Below are 25,685 nucleotides of genomic sequence, written 5' to 3'. Positions count from 1 at the left end.
ATTATTTTGTCTCAGAGAAATGAGAGGTCATGAGACATGTAATGTGACATTTTCCAGAAAATTCCAATCGGGATTTTAGCTAATAAGCACTTAGAAACAATTTCATTGCTAAAGTGCAGAATCGCCCACTTATTTGTTTGGCGCTTTTTACAAGAGTAAGAAGAATTGGATTTTCGTCAATTTTCTTTGACTTTTTAAGTGAAAATAGGTCTGTAGATGGATAAAGTCAAGAGTGTGCGCAATGCCATTTTTGTGCAATTCTGAGATGGTTTTTTAAGTGAAAATAGGTCAACGTGTACATGGATACCGTGTATATCAATTCTTAAAAACGCGGCAAGCAGTGGGCGATTCTACACTTTCTCTCAATTTCGCACCTAATCTTCGTCATGATTAAGCACTTTTGTTCCATGAAAGTTCTAGCAAGCATAAGGGTAATTCGGCTAGCAGATTGTTAGAAAAAATGTTGAGGAGGAAAAAAAAAAATGTCTTTACCTTTGTGAAAACAAAATGGCGTCCAAAAAACAAAACTAGCACTTATCTGTAGCAGGGTTGGTCGCCAAAGTTTCGCCAAAAATTCGCCAAGTTACCATAATCCGAAGATTCATCGCTTTTAGTTTCTATTTTTATCCACTCAATGAAGGATGCTTCTTTAGGATTTGATCTGGTCTCCTCCATGAGGGCCCTCCATGAGGACAAGACAATAATCCAAATTAAAAACCCAGGCTTTTAATTTGGGTTGTTGTCTTGTCTGGAACGCAGGAAAATGTTATCCCTTTGCACGCGCGATATTATTTTTATAATTTAACTAAAAACTCTAGAAATTGAATATTATGATCCTAGAGACAAATAATATATTGTTGCGTGCGTACGGGTTCGTTATGAAATGAATGCACAAGTCAGATGAAAAATGAACAAAAATTTATTATTATCACAACAAAAATGCTTAAATTTTCTCAAATTATCATGCAGTATTACAGTATCTCACAGTAGTTATCTTTTAACTACTCAAATGTCCAATAGAACGTAATTCAAAACAGCTAAAGAACGCTAATCCGCGAATTCGCTACAATCAACAAAAGCAGTTTTCTAAACAACAACAAACTAAGCAACTACTACGAACTGAGATGTTTTCCTCCTTTTATAAGATTTTAAAAATCACGCGCTAGAATTTTCCTGTACTTTCTCGAAATCAAAGAGATATTTATTTATTTAATGCACGCGCTCTTGTATTTTCAATTTTCCGGCTTAGCTTTCTTTTAATACTCGTCACGCGCTGCACTGCGTGAGAAATAAAACCATTTAATTTATAATTGAACTAACATTAGCTTTTTAAAGCCAAGGACTGCACGTCTCGAGCAGTACAATCCCTGGACAGGAAGCTAAACTTACAACTGTGGCATAAATGCATTAATAAGCATTACATTACAATAATAAACAACATGAACAATAAATGCAATAAATAAAACAAATCAAATGTTATCAAATACAAATCAAATATAAATCAAATACTAAATGCACATTTAGAATCAAAAAGGACCATGGTCGTACACTGTTTACAATTATTTACATTACGTAATATGGCCATAGTAATGAGCTAACCTGTCTTAATGAACGACTTTAGGTTTAGAGTTCGAAGACTTACGAATCCGAACCACGACGTCATTCAGCCTGTTTAGGACTGTGTACGGGCCATCCCAAGGTGACTGTAATTTCGGACAAAATCCTTTCCGTCGAGTCGGATTCCACAACCACACCTTGTCTCCTTCGTGGAATTGATGTTCAGTAGCTCTTGTGTCGTATCGGGTCTTCATCTTCTCTGTCGCCAAGTTGACTCGCTCTCGTGCAAAGTTGTGCATCACTTATAACCGGGCCTGGAGATCTTGAATATATTCCTCAGACGATGAAGGAGCATCCGGAGGGCGGCCAAACAATAGATCACAAGGCAGACGAAGGTCACGACCGAAGAGCATCTGTGATGGAGAATAGCCGGTAGTCTCGTGGACAGCACAGCGGTAAGCCAGTAAAAAGAGTGGTAATTTCTTGTCCCAGTCCTGTTGGTTTCTGGAAACCACTAATGAGAGGTTATTAAGGATGGTTCGATTGAACCTCTCTACCATGCCGTCCGACTGGGGATGCAATGGCATCGTTTGAGTTTTGTCAATGCCGAGTAGTTTGCATAGTTCTTTGATTACTGCCGAGGCAAAATTCCTTCCCTGATCGGAATGTAACTGAAGAGGCACTCCGAACCTGGAAATCCAGTGCTGTATCATTACCTCAGCTACTGTGACAGCCTCTTGATCAGGAATAGGATAAGCTTCAGGCCACTTGGTGAAGTAATCAATGACAACGAGTATGTATTTGTTGCTATCAGCAGTTCGTGGCAGAGGTCCCAGGATGTCAAAGGCGATACGTTCAAAAGGTGCACCTACGCTGTAACGTTGCAGTCTGCCTCGGCTGCGTTTCCTCGGTCCTTTCCGACCTGCACAGGCATCGCAAGAACGGCACCACTTTTGCACGTCATTCTTTGCATTATTCCAGTAAAAGCGCTCACGAACTCTCTGTAAGGTCTTCATAATTCCAAAGTGACCTCCTGTAGGGCTATTATGTAGTTCTTTAAGGATATCAGGAATCCGGGATCTTGGAAGTATAAGTTGCCATCGGAACGTCTTCCCATCATCCGATTCGAATTTCCGGTATAAGACGCCGTTTCGAATGTGAATCCCAGAGTGCCCAATATTGTTTGGTTGTAGGACTACAGATAGAAATGTCCTGCCAGGTAGGTTTTCTGTTTGATGACTCCATTAAATCAATTATGGGTTTAATGTCGCGGTCTTCCAGCTGGTCTTTCCTGACTTCATCATCACTCCAAGGTTCTCGATCAGCCGATGCTGATGTTGTAATTTGTCTGGCGACCGGAGTCAGCAGCTCGTATTTCCCTTCGACCCTGGAACAGTATTGGCAGCTTTCCGGGAAAGATCGTCTAGACAGGACGTCGGCGTTCCCGTGTGATGATCCCTTACGATGACGGATAGTGATGTCATACTCTTGGAGTCTCTGTATCCACCTGGCTATTTGACCTTCAGGATTCTTGAAATTTAAAAGCCAGGCCAATGAGGCATGGTCCGTGCGGAGGAGAAATTTTCTCCCGTATAGATAATGATGGAAATGTTCTACAGCTTTGACTATGGCGAGCAAATCTTTCCTAGTAACACAGTAATTCCTCTCCGGTTTAGACAGGCACTTGCTCCAGTACGCCACTACACGTTCTTGGCCGTCTATTTCTTGGGACATAACAGCACCGACACTTTCATTGCTCGCGTCGGTGTCGAGAATAAATGGTCGGTCGAGCTGAGGATACGTCAGGATTGGAGCAGATGTTAAAGCCTTCTTTAAGTTGTTAAATGCATCCTCGCATTCTTTTGTCCACAAGAACTTTTGGTTGCTCTCTGTCAGCTTGTGAAGGGGTCTTGCGATGGAAGAAAAGTCCTTCACGAATGTCCTATAGTAGGTGCAAAGCCCTAGGAAGCTTCTCAGCTGATGGACATTTTCGGGACGTTTCCAGGATTTAACCGCTGATACCTTTTCAGGATCCGTGCGCACACCTTCTGCAGAGATGACATCTCCCATGTAAGTCATTTCCTTTCGGAACAATTTGCATTTAGCGGGACTCAGCTTCAGATTGGCCTCTTTCAGTTTCTGAAGCACCTTTCTAAGATTTTCTAGATGCTCTTCAAAACTCTTTCCGACGATGATGATATCGTCCAGGTATATCAGACAGGCTTCATAGGAAAGACCTTTCAAAACAGTCTCCATAAGGCGTTCGAATGTTGCCGGCGCATTACACAGTCCAAATGACATCACCTTGAATTGCCAAAGCCCTTGACCCGTAGTAAATGCCGTCTTTTCTCGGTCTTCAGGGTGTATTTCTACCTGCCAATAACCACTCTTTAAATCAAGTGTTGAGAACCACTTGCTTCCAGAAAGAGTGTCTAGAATGTCGTCAATTCTAGGAAGGGGGTAACTGTCTTTCTTCGTAACCTCATTCAACCGGCGATAGTCAACGCAAAATCTTGTTGAGCCGTCTTTCTTTCTGACAAGAATGATGGGAGATGCCCATGGACTTGCTGAAGGCTCGATGACATTGCCTTCTTCCATATCCTTTAAAAGTGTTCGTACCTCTTCCTGTTTAGCAATCGGTAGACGTCTTGGATGTTGCTTGATCGGAGGATGATCGCCGGTATCAATTCTATGTTGTGTCAAACTGGTTCGACCCACGTCAGAAGACGAGCGGGAGAAAACAACTTGAAGATCTTTAATGACGCGATCGGCAGCATTCTTTTCTTCATCGTTTAATTGCGCATTCTGAAGTAACTCTGATGTAATGCTTTCTGAAGATACGGATTCTTGGATGTTACTCTTTCTTTCAACGGTGGTTACTGGAGTACATGCTGCAACTACTTCACCTTTCTTAATAATTCTCGCCTTCTCAGTTACATTGGCGACTCTCACCGGGATAACCGTTCTGGATAGGTCGACGAGTGTTGAGGCTACTAGTACTCCTTTTGGCTATTACAGTTATTTGGATATTCTATGATGCCGTAGCGGAAATTTCTGTTTTCGGCTATGGATCCAGGAAGTAAAATTTCTGTTCTTGCCGGTATTGTCATATTGTCTTGTGCTATGATTTTATGGACAGATTTAACTTCTTCATCATTAACTCCAAATAACGCTATGTCCTCAGATGTAGAATGCAATTCGTTATTTGCAAAGTCCAACGAAAAATTGTATTTCCTTAGAAAGTCCAATCCGAGTATGCAAGAATCAGTGATCTCTGCTACATATGCCGTGTGATGGTAAGCGGCACTTCCAAACGTGATGTTAACACTTACTTTTCCTTCGATGTCGATCTTCTCACCGGACACAGTTTGGAGGGTAACGCAGGGCGGCGTCCAGATAAGTTTGGTTCCCAGTTGTTGAGCCAAATCTTTTCGGATGATGGTAACGTTGGCTCCTGTATCTATCGTCATATTGCAGGGAACTCCATTAATATGTCCTATTATGAAAAGTCCATTACTGCCGCCTCTCACTGCAGAAATCTGAAACGCTTTAAACTGGGGCTTTTCATTATCTGGCAACCTCCGCCCCGCGAGATGGCCACTAATTAGTTTCCCTGCTGTTTGTTAGGAGCGGTCTTAACATCCGTACTCTGGGGTATTCTGCAGTTTCGTCGTATGTGTCCTTCAGCACCGCAGTTCCAGCACTTAACGGTCGGTTTCTTTTCACCAATATTCCGTCTCAAGGAGTTCCGTTCTCTAGTTAAATTGTTTAGACGAGCGGTGACTTGATCCCCTGGCTTCTGCACTTGAGCAGCTCTGACTGGGTGGCGGTCTCGACGAGTGGCTTGCTGGGCTGCCTCGAATTTCATGGCGTACACTAGAGCGCTTTTTAAATCTTTAACATCCGCCATTCGTAGAGCCATCTGTATTTCGGGATCACGGATGCCATCGATAAAGTACTGCAGGGACAGGATTTCCCTCGTTTCTCTCGGGCACTCCGTAAAGGCGAGATGGGACAGCCTTTCAACATCCGTGGCGAGTTCCTGGAGTGATTCGGTGGGCTTCTGTTGACGGGATTTTAATTGAAGCCTGTTGTAGTCTTTTAAACACTTCTCGCCAAAGCGCAGCTCAAATGCGCCGGATAGAGCTTCGAAGTCAAGGCTTCGGTTTTCTGGAAGCGACTGCAGGATATCCGCTGCGTCTGCTCTCAGAGAAGCGGCGAGATGACAGGCCTTAGTTTGGGAATCCCATCCATTCGCATCCGAAACGATAGAAAATTGTGTTTTATATACTTGCCAGGATGTCTTCCAATCATATGTGGATAATTTCAGAAATGGACGAGCAAGCATCGGTAAGAATTTAAAACCCTCAGAATTGCTTCCTTCTGTCGCTATGCTCTTCTTGAAAGTGTCAACTTCTTTTGCAACAGCAGAAACCCTTTCCTCAATTTGTTGTTGGACGGCAGAAACTCTTTTTTCAATTTGTTGCTCTACCGCAGAAACTCTTTCTTGAATTTCTCCAACTTTGTCCTCAACTGCATCCATTCTTCCTTCCATAGCTTGGAACTTGTTTTCTATTATGCAAGTAATTTCTCTCTTCAATTCCTCTTGACCTACTTTCATTTCCTCCTTAATAGATTTCATCTCTCTTCTAACGGATTCTTCCATTTTTTTTTCTGACTAGCTTCCATCTTTTCTTTCATTTCTTATTGGCCCAATTTTATTTCTCCCTTAACGGATTCCTGGCCCAACTTCATTTCTTCTTTAACGGATCTAATTTCTTCTTTAACAGAGTCTTTCATCTCTTCTTCAAATGTAGCAAAGGCTGTCATGATTTGTTTTAACTGTTCTTCCATCGCTCTTGTGTTTGGCATTCAATATCCCACTTCTGACACCAAAAATTGTTGCGTGCGTACGGGTTCGTTATGAAATGAATGCACAAGTCCGATGAAAAATGAACAAAAATTTATTATTATCACAACAAAAATGCTTAAATTTTCTCAAATTATCATGCAGTATTACAGTATCTCACAGTAGTTATCTTTTAACTACTCAAATGTCCAATAGAACGTAATTCAAAACAGCTAAAGAACGCTAATCCGCGAATTCGCTACAATCAACAAAAGCAGTTTTCTAAACAACAAACTAAGCAACTACTACGAACTGAGATGTTTTCCTCCTTTTATAAGATTTTAAAAATCACGCGCTAGAATTTTCCTGTACTTTCTCGAAATCAAAGAGATATTTATTTATTTAATGCACGCGCTCTTGTATTTTCAATTTTCCGGCTTAGCTTTCTTTTAATACTCGTCACGCGCTGCACTGCGTGAGAAATAAAACCATTTAATTTATAATTGAACTAACATTAGCTTTTTAAATACCAAATTCGTAACACTATGAATTAAAAAAAAATCTACTTATGCCCATTGTTCTGTGGGTGGTGGTCGCACTGTGAAACCACCGCGCGTCTAGGACTTTGAAACTTACCTAGGTAGTAGGGGAAAAAATTTACCTTTCTCCGTGCGCGTTTCCAACAAACGACGAAATTTACGAATTTTTAAAAAAATGTATGTAGGAATTGCGTAACATGTAATGTTTTTACATTATTTTGCAAAGTAAATCGTCAGAAAAATTAAAAATAAACATTTATGTAATTTTTCTATAGCAGTGAAAATATAAGTACCTATATAATAAGGACGTTTGGCTAAATGGGTTAAAAAATTTGGCTAATCTTTGGAATATGGTAACAGGTAGTTTGGCGACATTTTGGTAAGACGATAAAGGTTACTAGCTAAGACTTTAGCAGTGTGTACATGGATAAAGTCAAAAGTGTGCGCAATGCCATTTTTTTTTTCAATTCTGGGCTGTTTTTTTTAAAGTGAAAATAGGTCGACGTGTACATGGTTACCGTGTATGTGCATTTCTTAAAAACGCGGCAAGCACTTTGCGATTCTGCACTTTCTCCCAATTTCGCACCTAATCTTCGTCATGATTAAGCACTTTTGTTCCATAAAAGTTCTAGCATAAGCGTAATTCGGCTAGCAGATTGTTGGAAAAAAAATGTTGAGTTTAAAGGGAAAAAAAAAAAAAAAAAGAGTGCCTTTACTTCGTGAAAACAAAATGGCGTCCAAAAAAAACTAGTAGGTTGCTGTAGCAGGGTTAGTCGCCAAATTTTCGCCAAAAAATCGCCAAGTTACCATAATCCAAAGATTAACCAAAAATTTAGTAAAATAAGGATAAAAAAATACTCAGTTTTTTTTTTTTTATTTATTTTTTATTTTTTTTAATTTTATTTTATTTCAAAGAGCAAATATTTTTTGTGACACTGTTCAAAGAATGTTTTGTCTTTTTGGTACATGCATTAGACCCACATTGCACATTTTTCACATGTATCTTCTTTTATGAGGTTTCTTCCTTGTTCTTCAAAATGTACACTGCCTGGATCTAAATTTCACTGGTATATATGTCCAGCGTTATTTAGTTTCTTTTCATCTGGCACATGAAATTTGTGTTTTTTTTTATGTTAATGGGGGGGGCTTGGCCTTTTTGGCTTTGGTACGGATCATTCGTTTCCCATTCATACTTATTTTATTCGTATTTCGTCCCAGAATATTCAGAAAATATTTTAAATTTAAATAGAACTTTACGCGATTTCTATTTTTAATTATAGAAGTATATTTACATTAAATTTAAACCACAGGAATTACATTAAATTTATAAAATCACAATACTACCGTCTTTTTCTGAAAATAAGACATCCTCCGAAAATAAGCCCTATCGTGATTTTCGGAACTTTTTGTAAAATAAGACATCCCCCGAAAATAATCCCTAAAATAATGTGACAAAAAGGAATTCGTTAAAAAATGCTGTTGATTTATTAAGTATGAGTAATAATATGTTTAGCTTTCCTAATACTCGTATTTCAGAGAAATGTTTGAAACAAAATATTCCGAGAAATTAATTGTTTACCTCTACAGTTCGTTTCAAATTAATTCTTGGAATTTATCTTAACCAGTTTACCGTTTGCCCCGAGAGAGATACGTTCACAGGAAAGGCATTGTCATCCGTTAGCGTCGTGTGATACTTCTTTGGCAATATGAAGCAACTCCAATAATGGAACACAGAAAAAACGTTATTTAGCACTCAAATGGCGACATACAAAACAAGAAGAAAAAAGAATATTAACATTTAAAAATAAATTACATTCTTCGTGCTAGAGTCGCACGTGGCACTCGAGTTTGGTTTCAAATATTGCCACTCGCAAATAGCTTAATGTTCATTTAATTAAATTATTTATTTGAAACTACAAGATTTTAATAATATTTAAAGCTGTTACAACCTCTCCCCCAACGGAGAGATTTTTACCGAAGGGAAAGTTCTGTAAAAATTCGAAAGTTTTTAAGCTCGGCTTGCTCAATTGCTTAAAGAGTAAAGGTAATTTCTCTTATAAATTTACAAATTTCAGGCAAAAAATTTTAAGTTTTAAATAAATACTTTTACACCACATTTAAATAAAAAGAAATGGAGATCGTTCAAATACATCAGTTGAGCATACATTAAATAATAAAATAAATTCTAAACGTCGTTACATATTCTAAGCGTTATTATATTACTTAATTCTACTCAGAACATCTACGTTCATGTGCAAAGTTCCTTTGCGATGAATGACCTTAAAATTATAAGGTTGTAAAGAAAGTGCCCAGCGCATCAATCTAGAGTTACATTTGGCGTTGGATTGTAGCCAGACCAAAGGGTTATGATCAGTTTGAATCAAGAATTCTTACTGACCATTCAGATAAAAATGTAATTTCTTGATAGCGTAGATGACAGCAGCGCACTCCTTTTCAGTAGTACAATAATTCTTTTCAAATTTAGTAAATTTTTTGCTTATATACAAGATAGGATGTTCATGTTGTTCATCATCTAATTGGCATAGTACTATACCCATGCCATTGTCTGAGGCATCGGTTCGTATAATAAGCCTTTTATCAAAGTCGGGATCATACAGAATTGGTTTTACTGCATAGCAACTCTTTTAAATTTTTAAAAGCTTTGTCACATACTTCAGACCATTGTATATTTCTTTTTTTTGTCACCCCCTTCAAAGCGTCCGTGAGGGGTGAAGCAATTTCCGAAAATCTCGGTATGTACTGGCGATAATACCCTACCAGTTCTAAGAAAGCACGTACTTCTGTTTTGGTTTTAGGTGTAGGATACTCCTTCACAGCCAGGATCTTTACTTCATCCGGGGTTCGTTGTCCTTGTCCCACGACATGGCCTAGGTATCTCACTTGATCTTGTGCAAATTTACATTTTGATGGTTTTAGTCGTAAGTTTGCTTTCTGTATTCTCTCTAGAACAGAAGTTAGGTTTTTAAGGTGCTCTTCCCAGTTTTCTGAGTAAATGGCAATGCCATCCAGGTATGGTACAGCGAATCCTTCGCATCCAGCCAGAACTTTAGTCATAACTTTGCTAAAAAAATATGGGGCATTTTTTAATCCAGAGGGTAAATGTAGAGGCCTGAAACTTCCAAAACTAGTTACAAATGTTGCATATCTTTGGGCTCTTTCTGTTAACGGAATTTGCCAGTAGCCTCTAGATAAATCTAATAGGGTAATATATTTTGCTTTTGCTACAGTTTCGATACGTTCTTCAATATTAGGCAAAGGATAGTATTCAGTTTTAGTAACAACTTTGAGTTTACGATAATCAATACAAGGCCTAGGATCCTTTGATGAAGATTCTATCAAAATCATGGGAGATGTATAGTTCGATTCTCCCGACTCTATAATTTTAAGATCGAGCATTTTCTGGATTTCCTTTTTCAGAATTTCAGTCTGTCGGGGTGACAGTCTGTATGGCTTTATTTGTATTGGTTCGTTATTTAATAGCTCAATATCGTGACAAACCAAGTTTTTAGTCCAGGATTATTTGAAAAACAACCAGAATATTTCCATAAAACCTTTCGTAAATCTTCTATTTTCTCGGGTTTCAACCTTTTCTCGAGTTCATTCTCCTCTATGATGTCCGAGAAATTTAATATGCTTGGATTGGAAGGTAAATGAGGAATGTCCATTTCTAAGTCTCCTTCCACTTCAGTTATCATATTAATCATTTCTGGTCTTTTGTAATATGGTTTAAGCCTGTTAATGTGATATACTTGATTTGGCTCATTTTGTTCCTCGAAACTTACAATATAATTGGTTTCTGAAATTTTCTGCTCTATTTTTCCGGGTCCTTTCCATTGTACTTCTAGTTTACTTTGACGATTCGTTGATAAAACAAGAACTAAATCTCCTCTAGCAAATTCTCTTTTCACTGCGTTTCGATCGTACCATGTTTTCGTCCGTTGTTGAGCTTCTTTCATGTTTTCCACAGCAAGTTCTTGGCATTTCTTCATTCGATTAGTTCGAAAACGTAACTGACAACATTATTACTTTCTTCAATCGGTTCTAGCCACTGCTCATAAAGTAAAGTGACTGGCGTTCGTAGGTTTTTGCCATGAACTAATTCTGCTGGTGTAAAACCAGTGCTTTCGTGTGTGACTGTTCTGAGAGCAAAAAGAACTGATGGTAGATAATTCTCCCAGTCAGTAGTCGCTCCTATGCATACGACTCTTAACATCTTTTTTAGCGTTCTATGGAATCGCTCAACGGGATTACTCTGCGGATGATACACAGAGCTTCTTACATGTTTAATTCCGAAACGCTCCAAAAATTCCTCTGTCAAAGCACTGACGAAAGAGGTCCGCCGATCTGTTTGGATCACTTTGGGGAAACCCATACGACTGAAAATCTGTAAGAAAGCATCAATCACAGATGGCGAAGAAATGTCTGTCACCGCAACAGCATCTGGATATTTGGACGACATACACAGAGCTGTAATAATATATTTTTTCAGTCTTTGAAATAGGTAGCGGACCAACAGCATCGACATTTATTTTAGTGAATATTTCGGAAATTACTGATACTAATGTCATTGGAGCCTTCTTTTTGTCATTTCCTTTTCCAACGCGCTGACAAGCATCGCAGGTTCTTACAAAATCTTCAGTTTCTTTGTAACACCTCGTCCAATAAAAATATCTAGCAAGTCTGTCTTTGGTCTTTTTGACACCCAAATGACCAGAAGTTCCTTCGTGGCACATCTTCATAATTGACGACTTGAGGTTTTCAGGTATAACTACAAACTATCTTTCAAAGCCCATTTTATCTGTCGTTTTTTTAACTAAAAGCTCTTTTCTTGTCAGACTATAGTTCTCATTTTTGCATGTACCTTCTTTAACTTCTTGGATGATTTTAGACAGTTCCTTATCAGTAAGCTGAAGTCGTGCAACTTCTTCTGAGTCAATTTTTACCAGTTTCATGAGAGCTTCATCTTCCGTATTTAGTTCCGGTAAATTATCTTCTTCTTCAAAAACATCTCTGGATGCTTTATTTTCTTCCTTCATCGGTTCCAAGAGCTTCTCTTCAGCTATTTCTCTTTTCCTTTGAGCTCTAGTAGAGACAGCATTAACCTGGTGAGGACAACTATCAGGCTCCTTTCCTTGTTTATTCAACAGTGCAAAAGTTCGATTGCCTAATAAATACCTTCCTTTGTCGAGTTCATTTCTAATAATGACAGCCTTAGTTATTACTCGCCCAAGATCGCAATTTAGTTCGATCTCAGCCAATGGTAAACAGGTCGGATTCAAGTCTAATGGCTGTTGCACCCACACATTTTCACCTGTATTTGCGACAAACTATATCAATACTAGCACCTGAATCCCTTAATATAGGAATTTTATGACCATTTACGTAACCCATACTAGTATAAGGTAATAAAAATTTATCCTCTGGTTTTGCACTAATTCTGTTAGGATTAGCAGGAGATTCAGTACTATTATTAAGTTTTGGACATTGGGGCCTTAAATGTTGATAGGACCCACACTGATAGCATTGTGGCATCTTTCGTTTTTCATATTTATCATCTGGGTATTTATATGAAACCAGCTTTGCGTATTAAATCCTGATGACATTTTTTTTTTTTTTTTTCAGTTTTATTTTTATTGTCTGAACTCAATTTACCTTGAGTTAGTGCATTGTATCTTTCTTTCTGCCTATCCACTACATGCTTTTTTTGAAAGTTTCCGCAAACGTTTTCATAGGCATCAAGTTTTTCAGCTAAATTTTTAGATGAAATCATCTCTACCCACTCATCAAGAAAATCTCGAATTTCAGGAGGAACTCGACGCTTAAGTTGGTCAATCACCATCAAATCTAGCAACTGATCAAAAGTCTTAACTCCTAGACCAGTCACCCATTCTTTGCAATAATTTTCTATTTCATAATTGAAATCCACCCATGTGGATTCGGTACTTTTTTGGTGTTTCATAAATTTCTGCCTAAACTTTTCTGGGCTTAGTTTAAACCGTCTTAACAATAAATTCTTTGCGTGTTCATAGTCTTTAGCTTTATGGGAGGGTTCTCTAGCTATTAACTGGGTTACTTCGTAAGGAAGTAGTCCTAGTAAATGAGATACAAATTCTTCTTTATCAATTTTAGCCCATTCTGCTTGCCTTTCAAACAATAGCAAATATAGACTGATATCTCCTTTCTTGTCATCGAATTTCTGCATAAGGTGACGCAGCTCCGTTTTCGGCCGGATCTGTCCGGTATTTTGAGACTTTGTCTCTGCTTCAAGTCTTAATCTCTCTAATTCATACTGTTCTTTCCTTCTCCGCTCTTTCTGTCTTCTACGTTCTCGTTTCTCCCTCTCTTTCCGTTCTTCTCTTTCCTCCCTCTCTTTCCGTTCTTCCCTTTCCTCCCTCACTTTCCGTTCTTCTATTATTGTGTCTAAGACTCCTTTGACGAATACTTCATCATAATCTCTACTTTCCACAATTTTCTGTTTTAAATCGACTATTTTCAAATCTGAAGTCACATGAACTCCCAGTTCAGCCGCGAGATTTTGCAAATCTTCCTTACGAGCTCTTCCTAAGTAAGACATTGTTTCTATGTTTAAAATTAACGAATACTGTGTTCTTTATATTTCCTCAAAATAGCTCAAATCAATTACTTTAATTAATTAATGCAGTCAGGAATCACGAAATTAAATGCACTTTGTTAAGTACGTATACCTCAAAAATGAAATATTTAAATTATATGAAGTTCATTCTCTCTACCACATTAATTGTGATTAAAATAAGAATAATAACATAGAGCAATACATATATATATCTACCGTCTGGACAACTAAAATGAATATTAAAGAATGTAAACTGTTCTGAATGGTCATTAAATCATTTCAAATTTCTTAAAAATTTTATTACTGAATTTCAATAATTCAAGATAATAAAACTTAGTACTGCTCAATTGATTAATATGAACATAAATTACAAGCTTTTGTTTAAAACCTTATCTTATATTGCAAAAAAATCATTAAACGCAAGTAGAATTTTTCTTTACCTGTTTTTGTTTTTTAAAACACGCTCAAAACAATTTTAATGCATGAATAAATTATAATATATTTTCTAAAGCGCTTATAATCACTATTAATAATATTGATTTTTTGTTTTATTAATTTTTTAAAAAAAGCAAAGTTTGAAATTTTAACATAAAACATTTTATTTTAAACAACTCAGCGGCTTATGTGATTTCTTCTCTTATTTTATCCATTTGTTCACGTATATAAATTGAATTTTAAATTAATTTATTTGCATTTTAATTAATTAAAGAGTTTAATGTTTGTCACAGCACTATTTCAATAATGCTACAGTCAGAGACTTGATCACTTTCATTACACCATCTCTTTCTGTTCATGTCTAATCACAGATAATTTCCATCTTTGAATAAGCATAGCAAAGTTGACTGATAATACACATAAAATTATTTGCTGAGCTCAGTATAAATATATTATTTGCCAGTTTAAAGTGAAAAAAATTTTTTCCAACTTTAATTTTTAATTAAATAAATCAGTATATAAACATAAAGTGTTTTTTGATAGGAGACTTATTTAATTACTCTTTTTCATTTACACTGATTTTTAGTAAGTTACTGAAAAAATTAAGAAGTAAAAAAAATAAACACTGAGGGGGTTAAAAAGGGTGTCAAAATTTTTAAAAACCTTTATATAGCATTTATTATCGTCACATCATTTCAAAATTTCTCTTCAGTGTAGTAAGGGTATTAAGGTACGTTTTCAGCCAAAAATTGAAAAATCGGTAATTTCTTTGATTTTGAGGTATCTTAATGAAAATTCATGAATGAAAATTATGTGTTTAATTTCATACCGTACGGAATGAGTAGTACACGTTCGATATACAGTGCCGGCACCAAAGCCAGTGCAGCTTCATTGGATGGCAGTATTTAGAGGTAGCAAAATTTTTCTAATTGCAGAAGCCACTGGCCAACAGAATTTAGAAAACGCAGAGCTTGCATTAAGGGGCAAAAGCATCTCATGCCAGTATTTTGAGCTTTAGAAAGTTAGTGTTAGAATGGCAGATATTTTCTAGTAAATTTAACTTGCTTATTCAAATGACTAAATAATTTTTGTTCCACTAAAACAAGATCTATTTTCAAGGAATCCTGTAGGGAAGTCAGGGTGGCAGTGAGAGCAGATGCAAAGCTATTAAAGAACAGAGAAGTTCATATTCTTGAACTCGTTTTGTCGTTTTTAAACATGTATGTCGGAGGTTTTACATTTAATTCTTATTTGAAGACCCTGAGGTTCATCTGGAGATCCATTCCTGATGCTTATCTTTCATACGAAGAGATGAGACATGTACCTCTCGTATTTCAAGGCACGTGTGACAAAAGTGTGGAAGACGTTATCGAGGAGTTTCAAAAGCGTGACTTCGAAAACTTTACTGCCATCCCTCAACCCAGGAGTCTGATGCATTATTCCCGATGCACAATCAGACACGCACTGAATTACAATTTACAACTGCCACAAGGGATTGAACATTTAGGTCTGCCTAGACGACTGCAATCCTACCTGAAACTCGAATTTTAGTTTTCATATTAATGAGCATGTCCTTTCTTGGGATCATATAAATTGTCTTCCAGTAATTATTGCGTTTCTGTACATGTAAAGTAAAACATTTTAATGCAAGAAATAAAACTTTCTGAGAAAGGATCTATAAACAGTACTCATTTTAGTCTATGCAAGTTTTGAACACATTTCAAAATGCTGTTTTTTGCTTCCTTTCCTAAACCAATTTTTGAGCTAAAATTATTTCAAATATTACACATGTATTTTTTCTGGAGAATTTTTCGGAATCAAAATGAACGATTTACAAAAATCAGTAAGAATTATAGCAAATATAGTATTCAAATTTAAATGTTTTTATTTTATTTTCCTCTAAACGGGAAATATATCCTGGCTCATCGGAAAGTTTTTTAGAAAAATGTATTGTTTGTTTTTTCAAGTTAGATTGGAATGAATTTATACTATCAGTTTCAATTCCCCAATCCTAGAACGAACTATGAGCAATTTTGTCCGTCTAATGTTTTGTAAATAGTTACGACGTTATCAGTATCAAATTTTACGTTTGAATATAGCTACATCATTTGTAGGAACGAGAGGGCTTGCATTAGAACATCGAATAGCATCTGACGTAAGACTCGGAAAATAGCACGCTAACTAAACAAAAAATTTTACTAAAACTTATTCTGTTACTGAACATGGGATATAAAAGTAAAATTTGATTTTCTTCAAACTATTCGAGTCTGCATGCACTCACATCCATTTTGCATCATTGTGCCATGTAATAATAATAAAATCTAATTATTTTGCATAAAAAGTACTAAAATAATCGTCTGTTTTATTATTTTTTTCCCACGTGTTCATTTCCAGAGTTAGGATACTGTTACGAAGGGCCCTGGTGCGGTAAGATAGCTTTCCCGCAATTCGCGGTTAGGGTTGGCAGGAAAGGCAAAGTTACTGGATTTGGTGCAAAATCGCTCATTTGGCAATATTTGACGACTAAATTGCAATATGCCATAGAAGAAATAAGAACATTCTAGAAACAATCTTAGCGGTTTTTCTCGAGTATGCGCCTTAAGGTAGGTTAAAGTTATATGCACCTAGCCTGTGTGCGGAATAGAAGAGTATCTAGAGTTCAGTAAGAGCTTAGCTTGAGAGCGATTTATCAAGTCAGAAGCTGTATTTTAATGCTTTGCCGTGAAGCTGTCTTCACCGTTATAGCATGAAGCTGTGTTGCTGATTGTTTTAGCGTAATCAACGTGGTTTTTCGAAGTTTCTAAACGTGTCTTTGGAACTGTCTTGCGTAATAATGAAGACTAATTTGTGTTTTGACTTCTTATTTATCACTATTTACTCTAAATTCACGAAACCGTACAACGTAACACTACAATATTTAAAAAAGGAGGCCTGATAAATTAAATCGCTAAATGAGAAAATCTCGTGTTAAATAAAAAAACCGCAGGAGTGTTTAGAAACTTGATTTAGAAGACAAAATATGTTCATTTCAGTACCAAAGTTGGAATACCAATCATCATGGAGCAGAAGCAAACAAATCCGTATCGACCCTTTGGCGAGCAGCTGATTGAACTTATGGAACATTGTGTAAAACCCAGATGATTGAAGTCGTCTTTCATGCGTTGTTCTGTGTTTACAATATTTCAGTTTGTTTGTAAATGCAATTCACAATTTGTACAGTCAAATGCAATTTACTTTTAGCTTTGGCTCAGAATTTCATCAAATATCACCGATCGACATGCTGAGTGTGACTAACTTATTGAAGGGAGCTGATGCATTGATGAATGTCACCGATGTCATTGTATATGATGCATTGATGAACGTCACCGATTGATATTCTGAGTAACTTATTGGAGAGCGATGTTGCTTATCTTATCTCCATCCCGGAATGATATTTTAATTGACAAACAAGATTTCGTTACATGATTCATGTTGTACTGATAAAAAAATTGCAATCTTTCACTGCCATCTGTGATGTAAATCATCTGACCACATTCTTTCTTGAGAAGCAAAACATTTTTTAACATTCTTTTAAAAACTGGAATGAGAGACAAGGGAGTAAATGCAGAATAATAAAAGTTAAAAAAATTCAAGATAAGATCGACTACGTAAGTAGCAATGTGCATAAAAAACTGACAGGTCATGATTTCAGACCTGATAATTTGAACCAATGTATTTACAGCTAACGCACAGTTTTTTTACTTTTTTTTTGAATTCTATTGAAACAATATTATTGAAAACTTGTTTTTTGATTATAATTTAGAAATACCCTTTTAAAGCTTTCTTGATGTAAATATTTTCATTTTAATATTATGTACTAATAAATTTGAGCATACCGTACTTATTTATGGAATGAGTTAGGCAAGATATGCAAGCCAAGGAATCTTTTTGGCATTACTAAAGGGTACTGTGTGAAAATTTAGTAGGTAGCTTACTCTGTTTACGTTGTTCTTCCATTTTTCTGCACAAGTATGAGACTAGAACCACATTATTGCATTAAATATTTTATGGTATTTTGTTAAAAGATATATAATCAAATATTTTTGTGCATATTAATTTTCATCATTATTAGTTTAATGAAGAAAATTTCAAATGGTTTTTGTTTTCACAAATTTCTTTTGAAATAGAGTTGTGAATAATTAGTAGGGATTATGTAATATTAAATATGCTAATCTCGGGAGTATAAGATAGAAATATGAATACATTATTTGAAAACAATTACGTGAAATGAAACCGCATATAGTGGTTATTTCCTTAGACAGCGATACATTTGTCGGGAACACAAAGGAAAAATAGTACTTAAAATTACCGATAGTCATGTGAGACTACAAGAAACTGGCTTGTATCTGCAATTGTACAGTTAACTGTTTTAGGAAAGTTTCACTGTATAATCAGTTGATTTAGATGTAATTTTTACGTGGGTATGAATTTTGCAAAAGTAATTGAAAAGCTGTAAAATATGTGATACTTGATATTTTGGGAAAACCATGACTAAAATATTTTGCTAAATGTAATGCAGAATATCGATACATTGAGTAAGGATTCTGTAATAAATAAATGGTAGCACTGAAATACTACACAGGCTTTATTTGCATATTTATAAATTTTAAATCTTTAATGGCTTACAATCACGTTTTATTTCATGCAAAGAGTAACATATTACAGTTTCGCATCGCAGTAGCTTAAACAAAACATCACATGCAATGAATTTAAATAGATGCGTTTTTAACACACATATTATAAGATGTTTTAAAAATTCTTTCAGAATACAAATATTATTTCAAACATATAATAATACTGCAATGTTAATAACGCGTAACAGCATTAAAAGTAAAACTTCATTAAATATTACAGTAATTATGTACAGTAGACCCTCCTTCGTTTAGGAATTCCCACTTGAAATATCACAGATAAAAAATGTTCTCTCGGAAACCATTCTGCTATTGGTCTTTAAGAAGAAATTTGGCATTCTACAGAACCAGCTACGCAAGAACTGAAAAAGAAGAAAATTTTTTTAAAACATTCTTTTTTTACTACACTAAAGTTACAAGCGGCTAAAATTTAGTTTAGTAACTAAAGTTACTAAAGTAAAATTACAAACTTGAAACTTTAGTAACTTTAATTTACTTTAGCCGCTTTAACTAAGAAGTGTTTATTAAACGAAAAAAACCTTGTCTTCATATAAAATCAATGAAAATCTTATGTTAGTTCAATGAAATTTTTTTACCAGTTGACGACGTAAGGCCGAGCTATGAACTCTTGCATATGCTTGTATTGAGATTCACTCAAAATGCAACCGCCGGGCAGGTACACTAAAAAGGAAGCAGTAATTAGAAATTATTTAAGTTTTAACATGTAAATTAATGCCAAAATAAATCAGGTGACGGAGGACGGGGACGCCTGGTGTTTAACAGGAGTAAGCAGGCATATGCCCCACGCCTTCCACTATCCAGATGCAACAACTCCCTGGAGCCGCACAAGGCCGCACCGGGAGCTTATTGATATTCCATTCAGATTAAACATGGCCATACAAGGGCGACATTGTGCTACATTGAAATTTGATGTACATTTGTGGGTGGGGCAGTCTTGTTTGTACATTAAACACAGCATGAACACACATGAAATGTGCACATAAAAAATAAATAAATAAATAAATAAATAAAAAAGAATACATGAACACTCAAATCAGCAATGTGAAATCGCTGCTTCATAATACTCAGTTATTATACAGATATACAACCAACTATTGTATTGCAATCAACTACGTAATGAGCCACCCTCAGCCGAGCGGTAAAATAGTTGTACGCTGGTAGTTCCGATCTGAGTTCGATTCCAGGAATTAGTTCTGTTTCCGCGATTCTTCTTTCCGCGTTTTTCAAAATTCTTCCTGTTCCCTCGAAATCGGAGAGTACAATACCCCTCCCACAGCTCCTTAGGAGATGTCATGATGAGTCATTAAAAAGAGCAGGGCAGTTTCTTTGTGAATAAGTTAGTCTTCGTCAGGACTTAGAAGAGATATTCTATTTATCCCTGGTCTTCGTTAGATTAAAGACGTGTTTTAGTTTAGGCTCATCTTGAAATCTTAAGTTTCATTCCATTTGTAATTCTGCTACAATATTAGCTGTTATTTTCACATCTTATATTAATCATTATTGGATTTAAAAGGAAAAAACTTTTAGCCCTTTATAAAGGCTATCGAATTCAGAATAACAATAAGGAAAATGCAGTTTATTGGATTTGCATAAATGAAAGAATTAAAAGCTGCAAAAGCGCAATTAAGACCAAAGAAGTTTATTCTGAATATTTATTCTGAAAGATTTTATTATAACTCACCATTATGCAGAATTTTGTAAGAATATTGTTTTTTACTTTTAGTTCATTGTCAAAATCATCGCAGAGTTTGAACATCTCTCTCTCTCTCATCTTCATTCATGCAAAGATCTGAGATAGTAAATATTTTTGGATTATTTCTTTTAAAAATTCTTCTTTTTAAATTAAAAATTTTTTACATTCCTACTTTTCGGGAGAGGCCAAGGTCCACTCGTCCCCCCACTATGTAACCGCTTTGAGAAAGGGGTAATGAAGATTGATGATTTCGCAGAAACAGGAATGATTTTGACAACCGCGGAAAAAGGAAGACATCCGATTCCAAGCGAACGGATTAGCTGCACGAGCATTCTCACAGTTTTCCTCATGTGTAACTTTGCATACCAGAAAGCTTCCCTTAGAAATTCATCCACGAAGGTATACACCTCCTTTGGGATAGATAGTCCTGTGTCTTTGCCTAAATCAACTAAACCAAAGCAAATTATTCCAATGTGTAATACAATCCTACTAATGCCCTTGTAAGGCCATGTACTTCCCTTTGACAACCTCAATAACCTCCTAGTGCAGCCTCGTTGTGCTCCAGGGAGCTTTTGCAGTAGTTAGAGGAGGGCGTGGAAAACATGTCTGTTTACCTCTGTTAGACATCAGGCGTTCCAGTCCTCCGTAACCTACCTACCTACCTTTCTAGCCTCGTTCTCTTTCACTTGTGCAATTATTTCATCAGATAAAAGTTCAGTTTTTTTGCCCTGCCCTATTCATTCTACAACATCATCGTCAGAAGCATTCCCAGTCTGGAATTTTCACTGAGTCCACCGTCTCACCATTGATCTCCTTTAATCTCCTTTTTTTAAAAAACTTGTTTGAACGTCTAGCAACTTTCTCTAGTGCCATCCATGGTTTTCATAAAATTCCTCACAGAATTCGAAGGTTTTTCAGTTGCAAAAAAAGGTCCTGAAATGGGTTTTAGATTTACTTTTCGCCAAACCTTAAATAAAGCCTTTTACTCATTTTCTCGTATACGTCCCCTTTGATACTTTTCCTTTCCTTTAAACTACATACGTGGTCTTTTCCCAAGGCACATTAAGACATTTCAAGACTCCATTAAGGACCTTTTCTGAATGGTTCTTAATGGAGTCTATTTATTTGCTATTATAGTAGATCATCCAACAAGTTTATAAATACTTTTCCCATTGTGCAGTACCTTTAGGGCATATAGTTTATAGGGTTCCTAACTCTTGGTCCCAGACGAAATGTCGAGGAACCTAGTGAACTGTGCAGCAGCTTATAGCTGAGTTCAAATAACTAAAGTCGTAGATTCGAGAAGGGTTAAAAGACCCTTTATTTCACTCAAAATAAGAATAACAGTCGGCCCCTTCTCGGGCTTACAGGAAGCCTCTACTCGGACTTTGCTCAGAATAAGAAATAAGAAACTAAACTATAATTAACTAAAACGAGACTTAGCTGAAGCTGAACACAATTATTTAACGTAGATTTAATTTAGACTAGCCGACGAATATCAAAAGGCACGTAAATACGGCCGAGCATAACAGTTTCGAGAATAACTTAGTCCGAAGGCAAACACGCGCTACTAACGATTTCTAGCACTCTCTATTGAAATAAGTTGAACCTTCCCTAAATACTTCTTCTAACTCATTTGCATTCAACGAGATTTAAAACCTCACTCTGGTAAGGAGTTGTAAGTGGAAATAAGAATTGATAGGAAAGGGCTTTGAAATTAAAATAACTGTATAAGGTATTTCTACCGCCTTCTTAGCGTGTCTTCGCGACGCAGTGGTCTGCATGCTGGGCGCGTATTCCAGAGGTCCGTGGTTCGATTCCCGGCGAAGGCGTTGCTCATTGTTCATCACTCCTGTTACAAAAACAAAATACCTAATAGTCTCTACAACTGTTATAAAATAAAATTAAAATATACCTTACAAGTTTCATTTCCATGTTTATTTATTTCCCTTCCTCGTTCAAACATTTCACTACACAGACAACACAATACTTGATATGTAAGTCGATATGTAAACTGAAAACTTTACTTGGAAGACACTCAAAGTTTAGCTTACTGTAGACTACAGTTATAAATCTTCAGGTCCTTATTGATGACTACCAACAGGAAAAAAAAAAAAAAAGCGAATCGTAACTGATAGCAACAAATTGACTTTTTGAAGCATTTCAGTACTGGAAGGGATTATGGTAGATCGTATTTTCTGTGAAAGGAACAAAACCCGTTATCAAATTCATTTGACAAAAGAACACAAAGGGAAAGGGACAAAAATTGAAAAATTAAATTACTGTACGAAATCTTTGAACAAAACAGGAAAACATGACTACACGCAAATAAATATACTGTTATTACAGCGATAATTAAAATGTACAAACACCGTTTGAACGCTATATGCTAATATTAGAAATTATTTCAGGATAGCCATAAAAAACGATAACCACATTATTTAAAAAATAATGCTCTGCTTGACCAGCAGAAATTCGTTAGCAATTTTTTTTTTTTTAAAGTGATCTTAGATTTATGCGGGAATGTCGAGATATCTGCAGTCGAGTTTTTGGGACTTAACTGTGATTATTTTTCAAGGAAAGCTGTAAGCAAGGAGGTTAGAAAAGATGGAGTAAGCCTTCCCCGTATGTTCCCATGCAATGAAAATGAAGCCATGACACGTCACGATGTGTGACGTCACGACTGATATGGGAGAGTCGTTAGCCATGTTGTTGCGACGCTTTAGGGTTGCAATTTCGGTTGGGGGCCAATCTTTGGCTCTTTAGCGGTATTAGTTAAAACTTTAATTATTTAACATTTTAGGACCTTTTAGAGAATCTTAGTTCCGATTTTTCGCACTCATATAAAGATGTGTGACTTCTCTCTCGTAGTTTTTTAAAATGACGAATTTCTCATATGATTCATGATACGTTTTTAAAACATTTTCACATATATTTCAAATCCATATATAAGTTACAAAAACTTTCTTGTCAACTTACTTCTGAATTTTCAGTTTATACTTTTACATACATGCATACAATACATGCATAATGTTAGACAACTCAAAATGTACTTTTTGACAAGAGATTTCCCGCAGCTGTATTCTTAATTTCCATGAGGTTATAATGGGTTTGAAATCACGTTTTCATATTTATGTAACTACTTTTCTTTTATAATTCAAGGTAGTTTCATGTATTATATAAAAATTATAAGCCTTTCAATACAGTACTTGTATGATAATTCTTAACTATGCCATTTCAGTACTGATGGAGTTAAGCATATTACTTTTATTTACATTACACGTTAAATTATTTAGAGAACATTAAAGCTGTAGCTACAAATTTGTATGAAGAAAACTTCAGTAATTTTTAAGTTTCTAAAGCTTTCCTGAATCAAAAGTTACTTTTCTAAAATTGTAAGCAAATTTTATATATTATATTATATATTTATATTGACGTAGTTTAGCATTTTTTAAGCGTTATCGACTTTCAAAAGTTTAGAAAGGAAAATGGGTTCCATTTCTTGTATATATTAAAAGAAGGAACACATTTCCTTTTATTAAAGTATATATAAAAAATCTGATGTGTACACCACATGACTTCCTCGTACGGAATATTAAATTATACGCAATTTTTCTTGCATTTCATTTAAACTCTGGCGCTAGATTCACTTAACAGTATTATATTTGTTCATATTATAACTGATAATGCACAATATCATTTAAAGAATAGAATTATCTAATCGTTGCCACAAGTTCTATTCAAATACTATAATAAAGCTAGAATGATGTATAAAAGAAATTAAGCAAACAAAACAAAAAAGAAACAGTTTTTCACAGACAATTGAGTATTTTTCATTCAATTAATTCAGTTCTCACTTCGCGTGAAGGCAAAAATATATAAAAACTCAAAATATCTATATTAAAAATCACGAAGTAAATCTTAAACACTTATTTCCTCGAAAAAATTACAGAAAGGATTAAGCATGATTTAATTGGCAATAATAAATGAAGACGTTATCTTAGCTAAGTTTCTATAGATTGGCAACAAATTCACTAGTCTGCTGTTTCAAATGTAAACAATCAATGGCCGCCATAAAAAAAACGCTTAGGGGCACTTAAACAACTTTAAAATTGTTGATAATTCTAAAAATATTGCATACAGATTTACTAAAGGCATAAAAACCTTAACTGGGAGATGAAAACAACATAATTCAATCATTTTTAAAGCAAAAAATGTACAATTTACAAACATATAAGAGTAAAGAAACTGAGATCACTGAGCCGGCTAACAGAGTGGATATATATATAAATATATTTATATACGTTTGGTGCGGCCGATTGCAACCAAAATTCGAGGTGCACATTTACATGTTATAGCAGTCCTATATACAAAATTTAAACGTTCTGAGGCTACTCGTTTTTGAGTTATGCGAGATACATACGTTCGTACAGACGCCACGAAAAATTCTCTTCAAAATTAATTTTAAAGCAGTTTTATAACTTTTTTGGAGGAAAAGCGTCTTTTATTCTGTTCTTACGTACAGATATCAAGCAAAAACATCGTTAAATTGCATTCGATAGCGGTTAAAATGGATATTCTCGTTGAAATATGCTGCCTGAAACTTTCGCGATTACAATACTTCCTTTTTACTTCGTACAAGGAAGTAAAAAATCTGATGTGTACACCACATGACTTCCTTTACGGAATATTAAATTATACGCATTTTTATCTTGAATTTCATTTAAATTGATTGGATTGAATAAAATCTACTTCGTCGACAGCGCATAAACCACAATAGAATAAATGCACTCTTTAAAATTCACTATATTTGTTTACTATAACGATACTCTGAATGCACAAAATTTATATCATTTGAAGAATTATCTTATCGTTGCCACATGTTCTATTCAAATATTATAATAAAGCTAGAACGATGTATGAAAGAAATTAAGCAAACAAAACAGAAAAGAAACAGTTTTTCACAGACGATTTAGTATTTCTCATTCAATTAATTCAGTTCTCACTTCGCGACAAGGCAAAAATACATAAAAACTCAAAATAGCTGTATTAAAAATTACGAAGTAAATCTTAAACACTTATTTCCTCGAAAAAATTCCAGAAAGGATTAAGCAGGATTTAATTCGCAATAATAAATGAAGGCGTTATTTTTGTTGTTGCGAAGCTTAGTCTCTCCAGATTGGCAACAAATCTACAATTCTGCTGTTTCAAATGTAAACAAATATGTCCGCCATGTTATTTAAAACTTAACCGCACTTAAACAGCTTTTAAATTGTTGATAATTGTACAAATATTGCGTCCAGAATTC

The 25,685-nt window shown here is 35.5% G+C and overlaps 2 protein-coding genes across 3 annotated transcripts in view; one reads left to right on the top strand and one right to left on the bottom strand.

Annotated features, from left to right (window-relative positions):
• Positions 1–25,685, top strand: part of LOC118187642 (calmodulin-alpha-like) — a 220,127-nt gene that overhangs the window by 87,862 nt on the left and 106,580 nt on the right. The gene's annotated exons all lie outside the window — the stretch shown is intronic.
• Positions 18,605–25,685, bottom strand: part of LOC118191742 (WAP four-disulfide core domain protein 1-like) — a 159,210-nt gene continuing 152,129 nt past the window's right edge. Inside the window, exons 6-7 of the mRNA XM_085813700.1 lie at positions 19,260–19,344; positions 18,605–19,025 (exon numbers count right to left, since the gene is read on the bottom strand). Of these exons, the coding sequence (XP_085669826.1) occupies positions 18,983–19,025; positions 19,260–19,344 (128 nt within the window). The 3' untranslated portion in view covers positions 18,605–18,982. The remainder of the gene's footprint in view (positions 19,026–19,259; positions 19,345–25,685) is intronic.

The sequence above is a fragment of the Stegodyphus dumicola genome, chromosome 3, assembly GCF_044657685.1.
Source record: "Stegodyphus dumicola isolate Sdum_Otavi_A_Nest chromosome 3, ASM4465768v1".
NCBI lineage: Eukaryota > Metazoa > Arthropoda > Arachnida > Araneae > Eresidae > Stegodyphus > Stegodyphus dumicola.
Note: the sequence above shows the minus strand (reverse complement) of the source record. Positions and strands in the feature narration are given on the sequence as shown.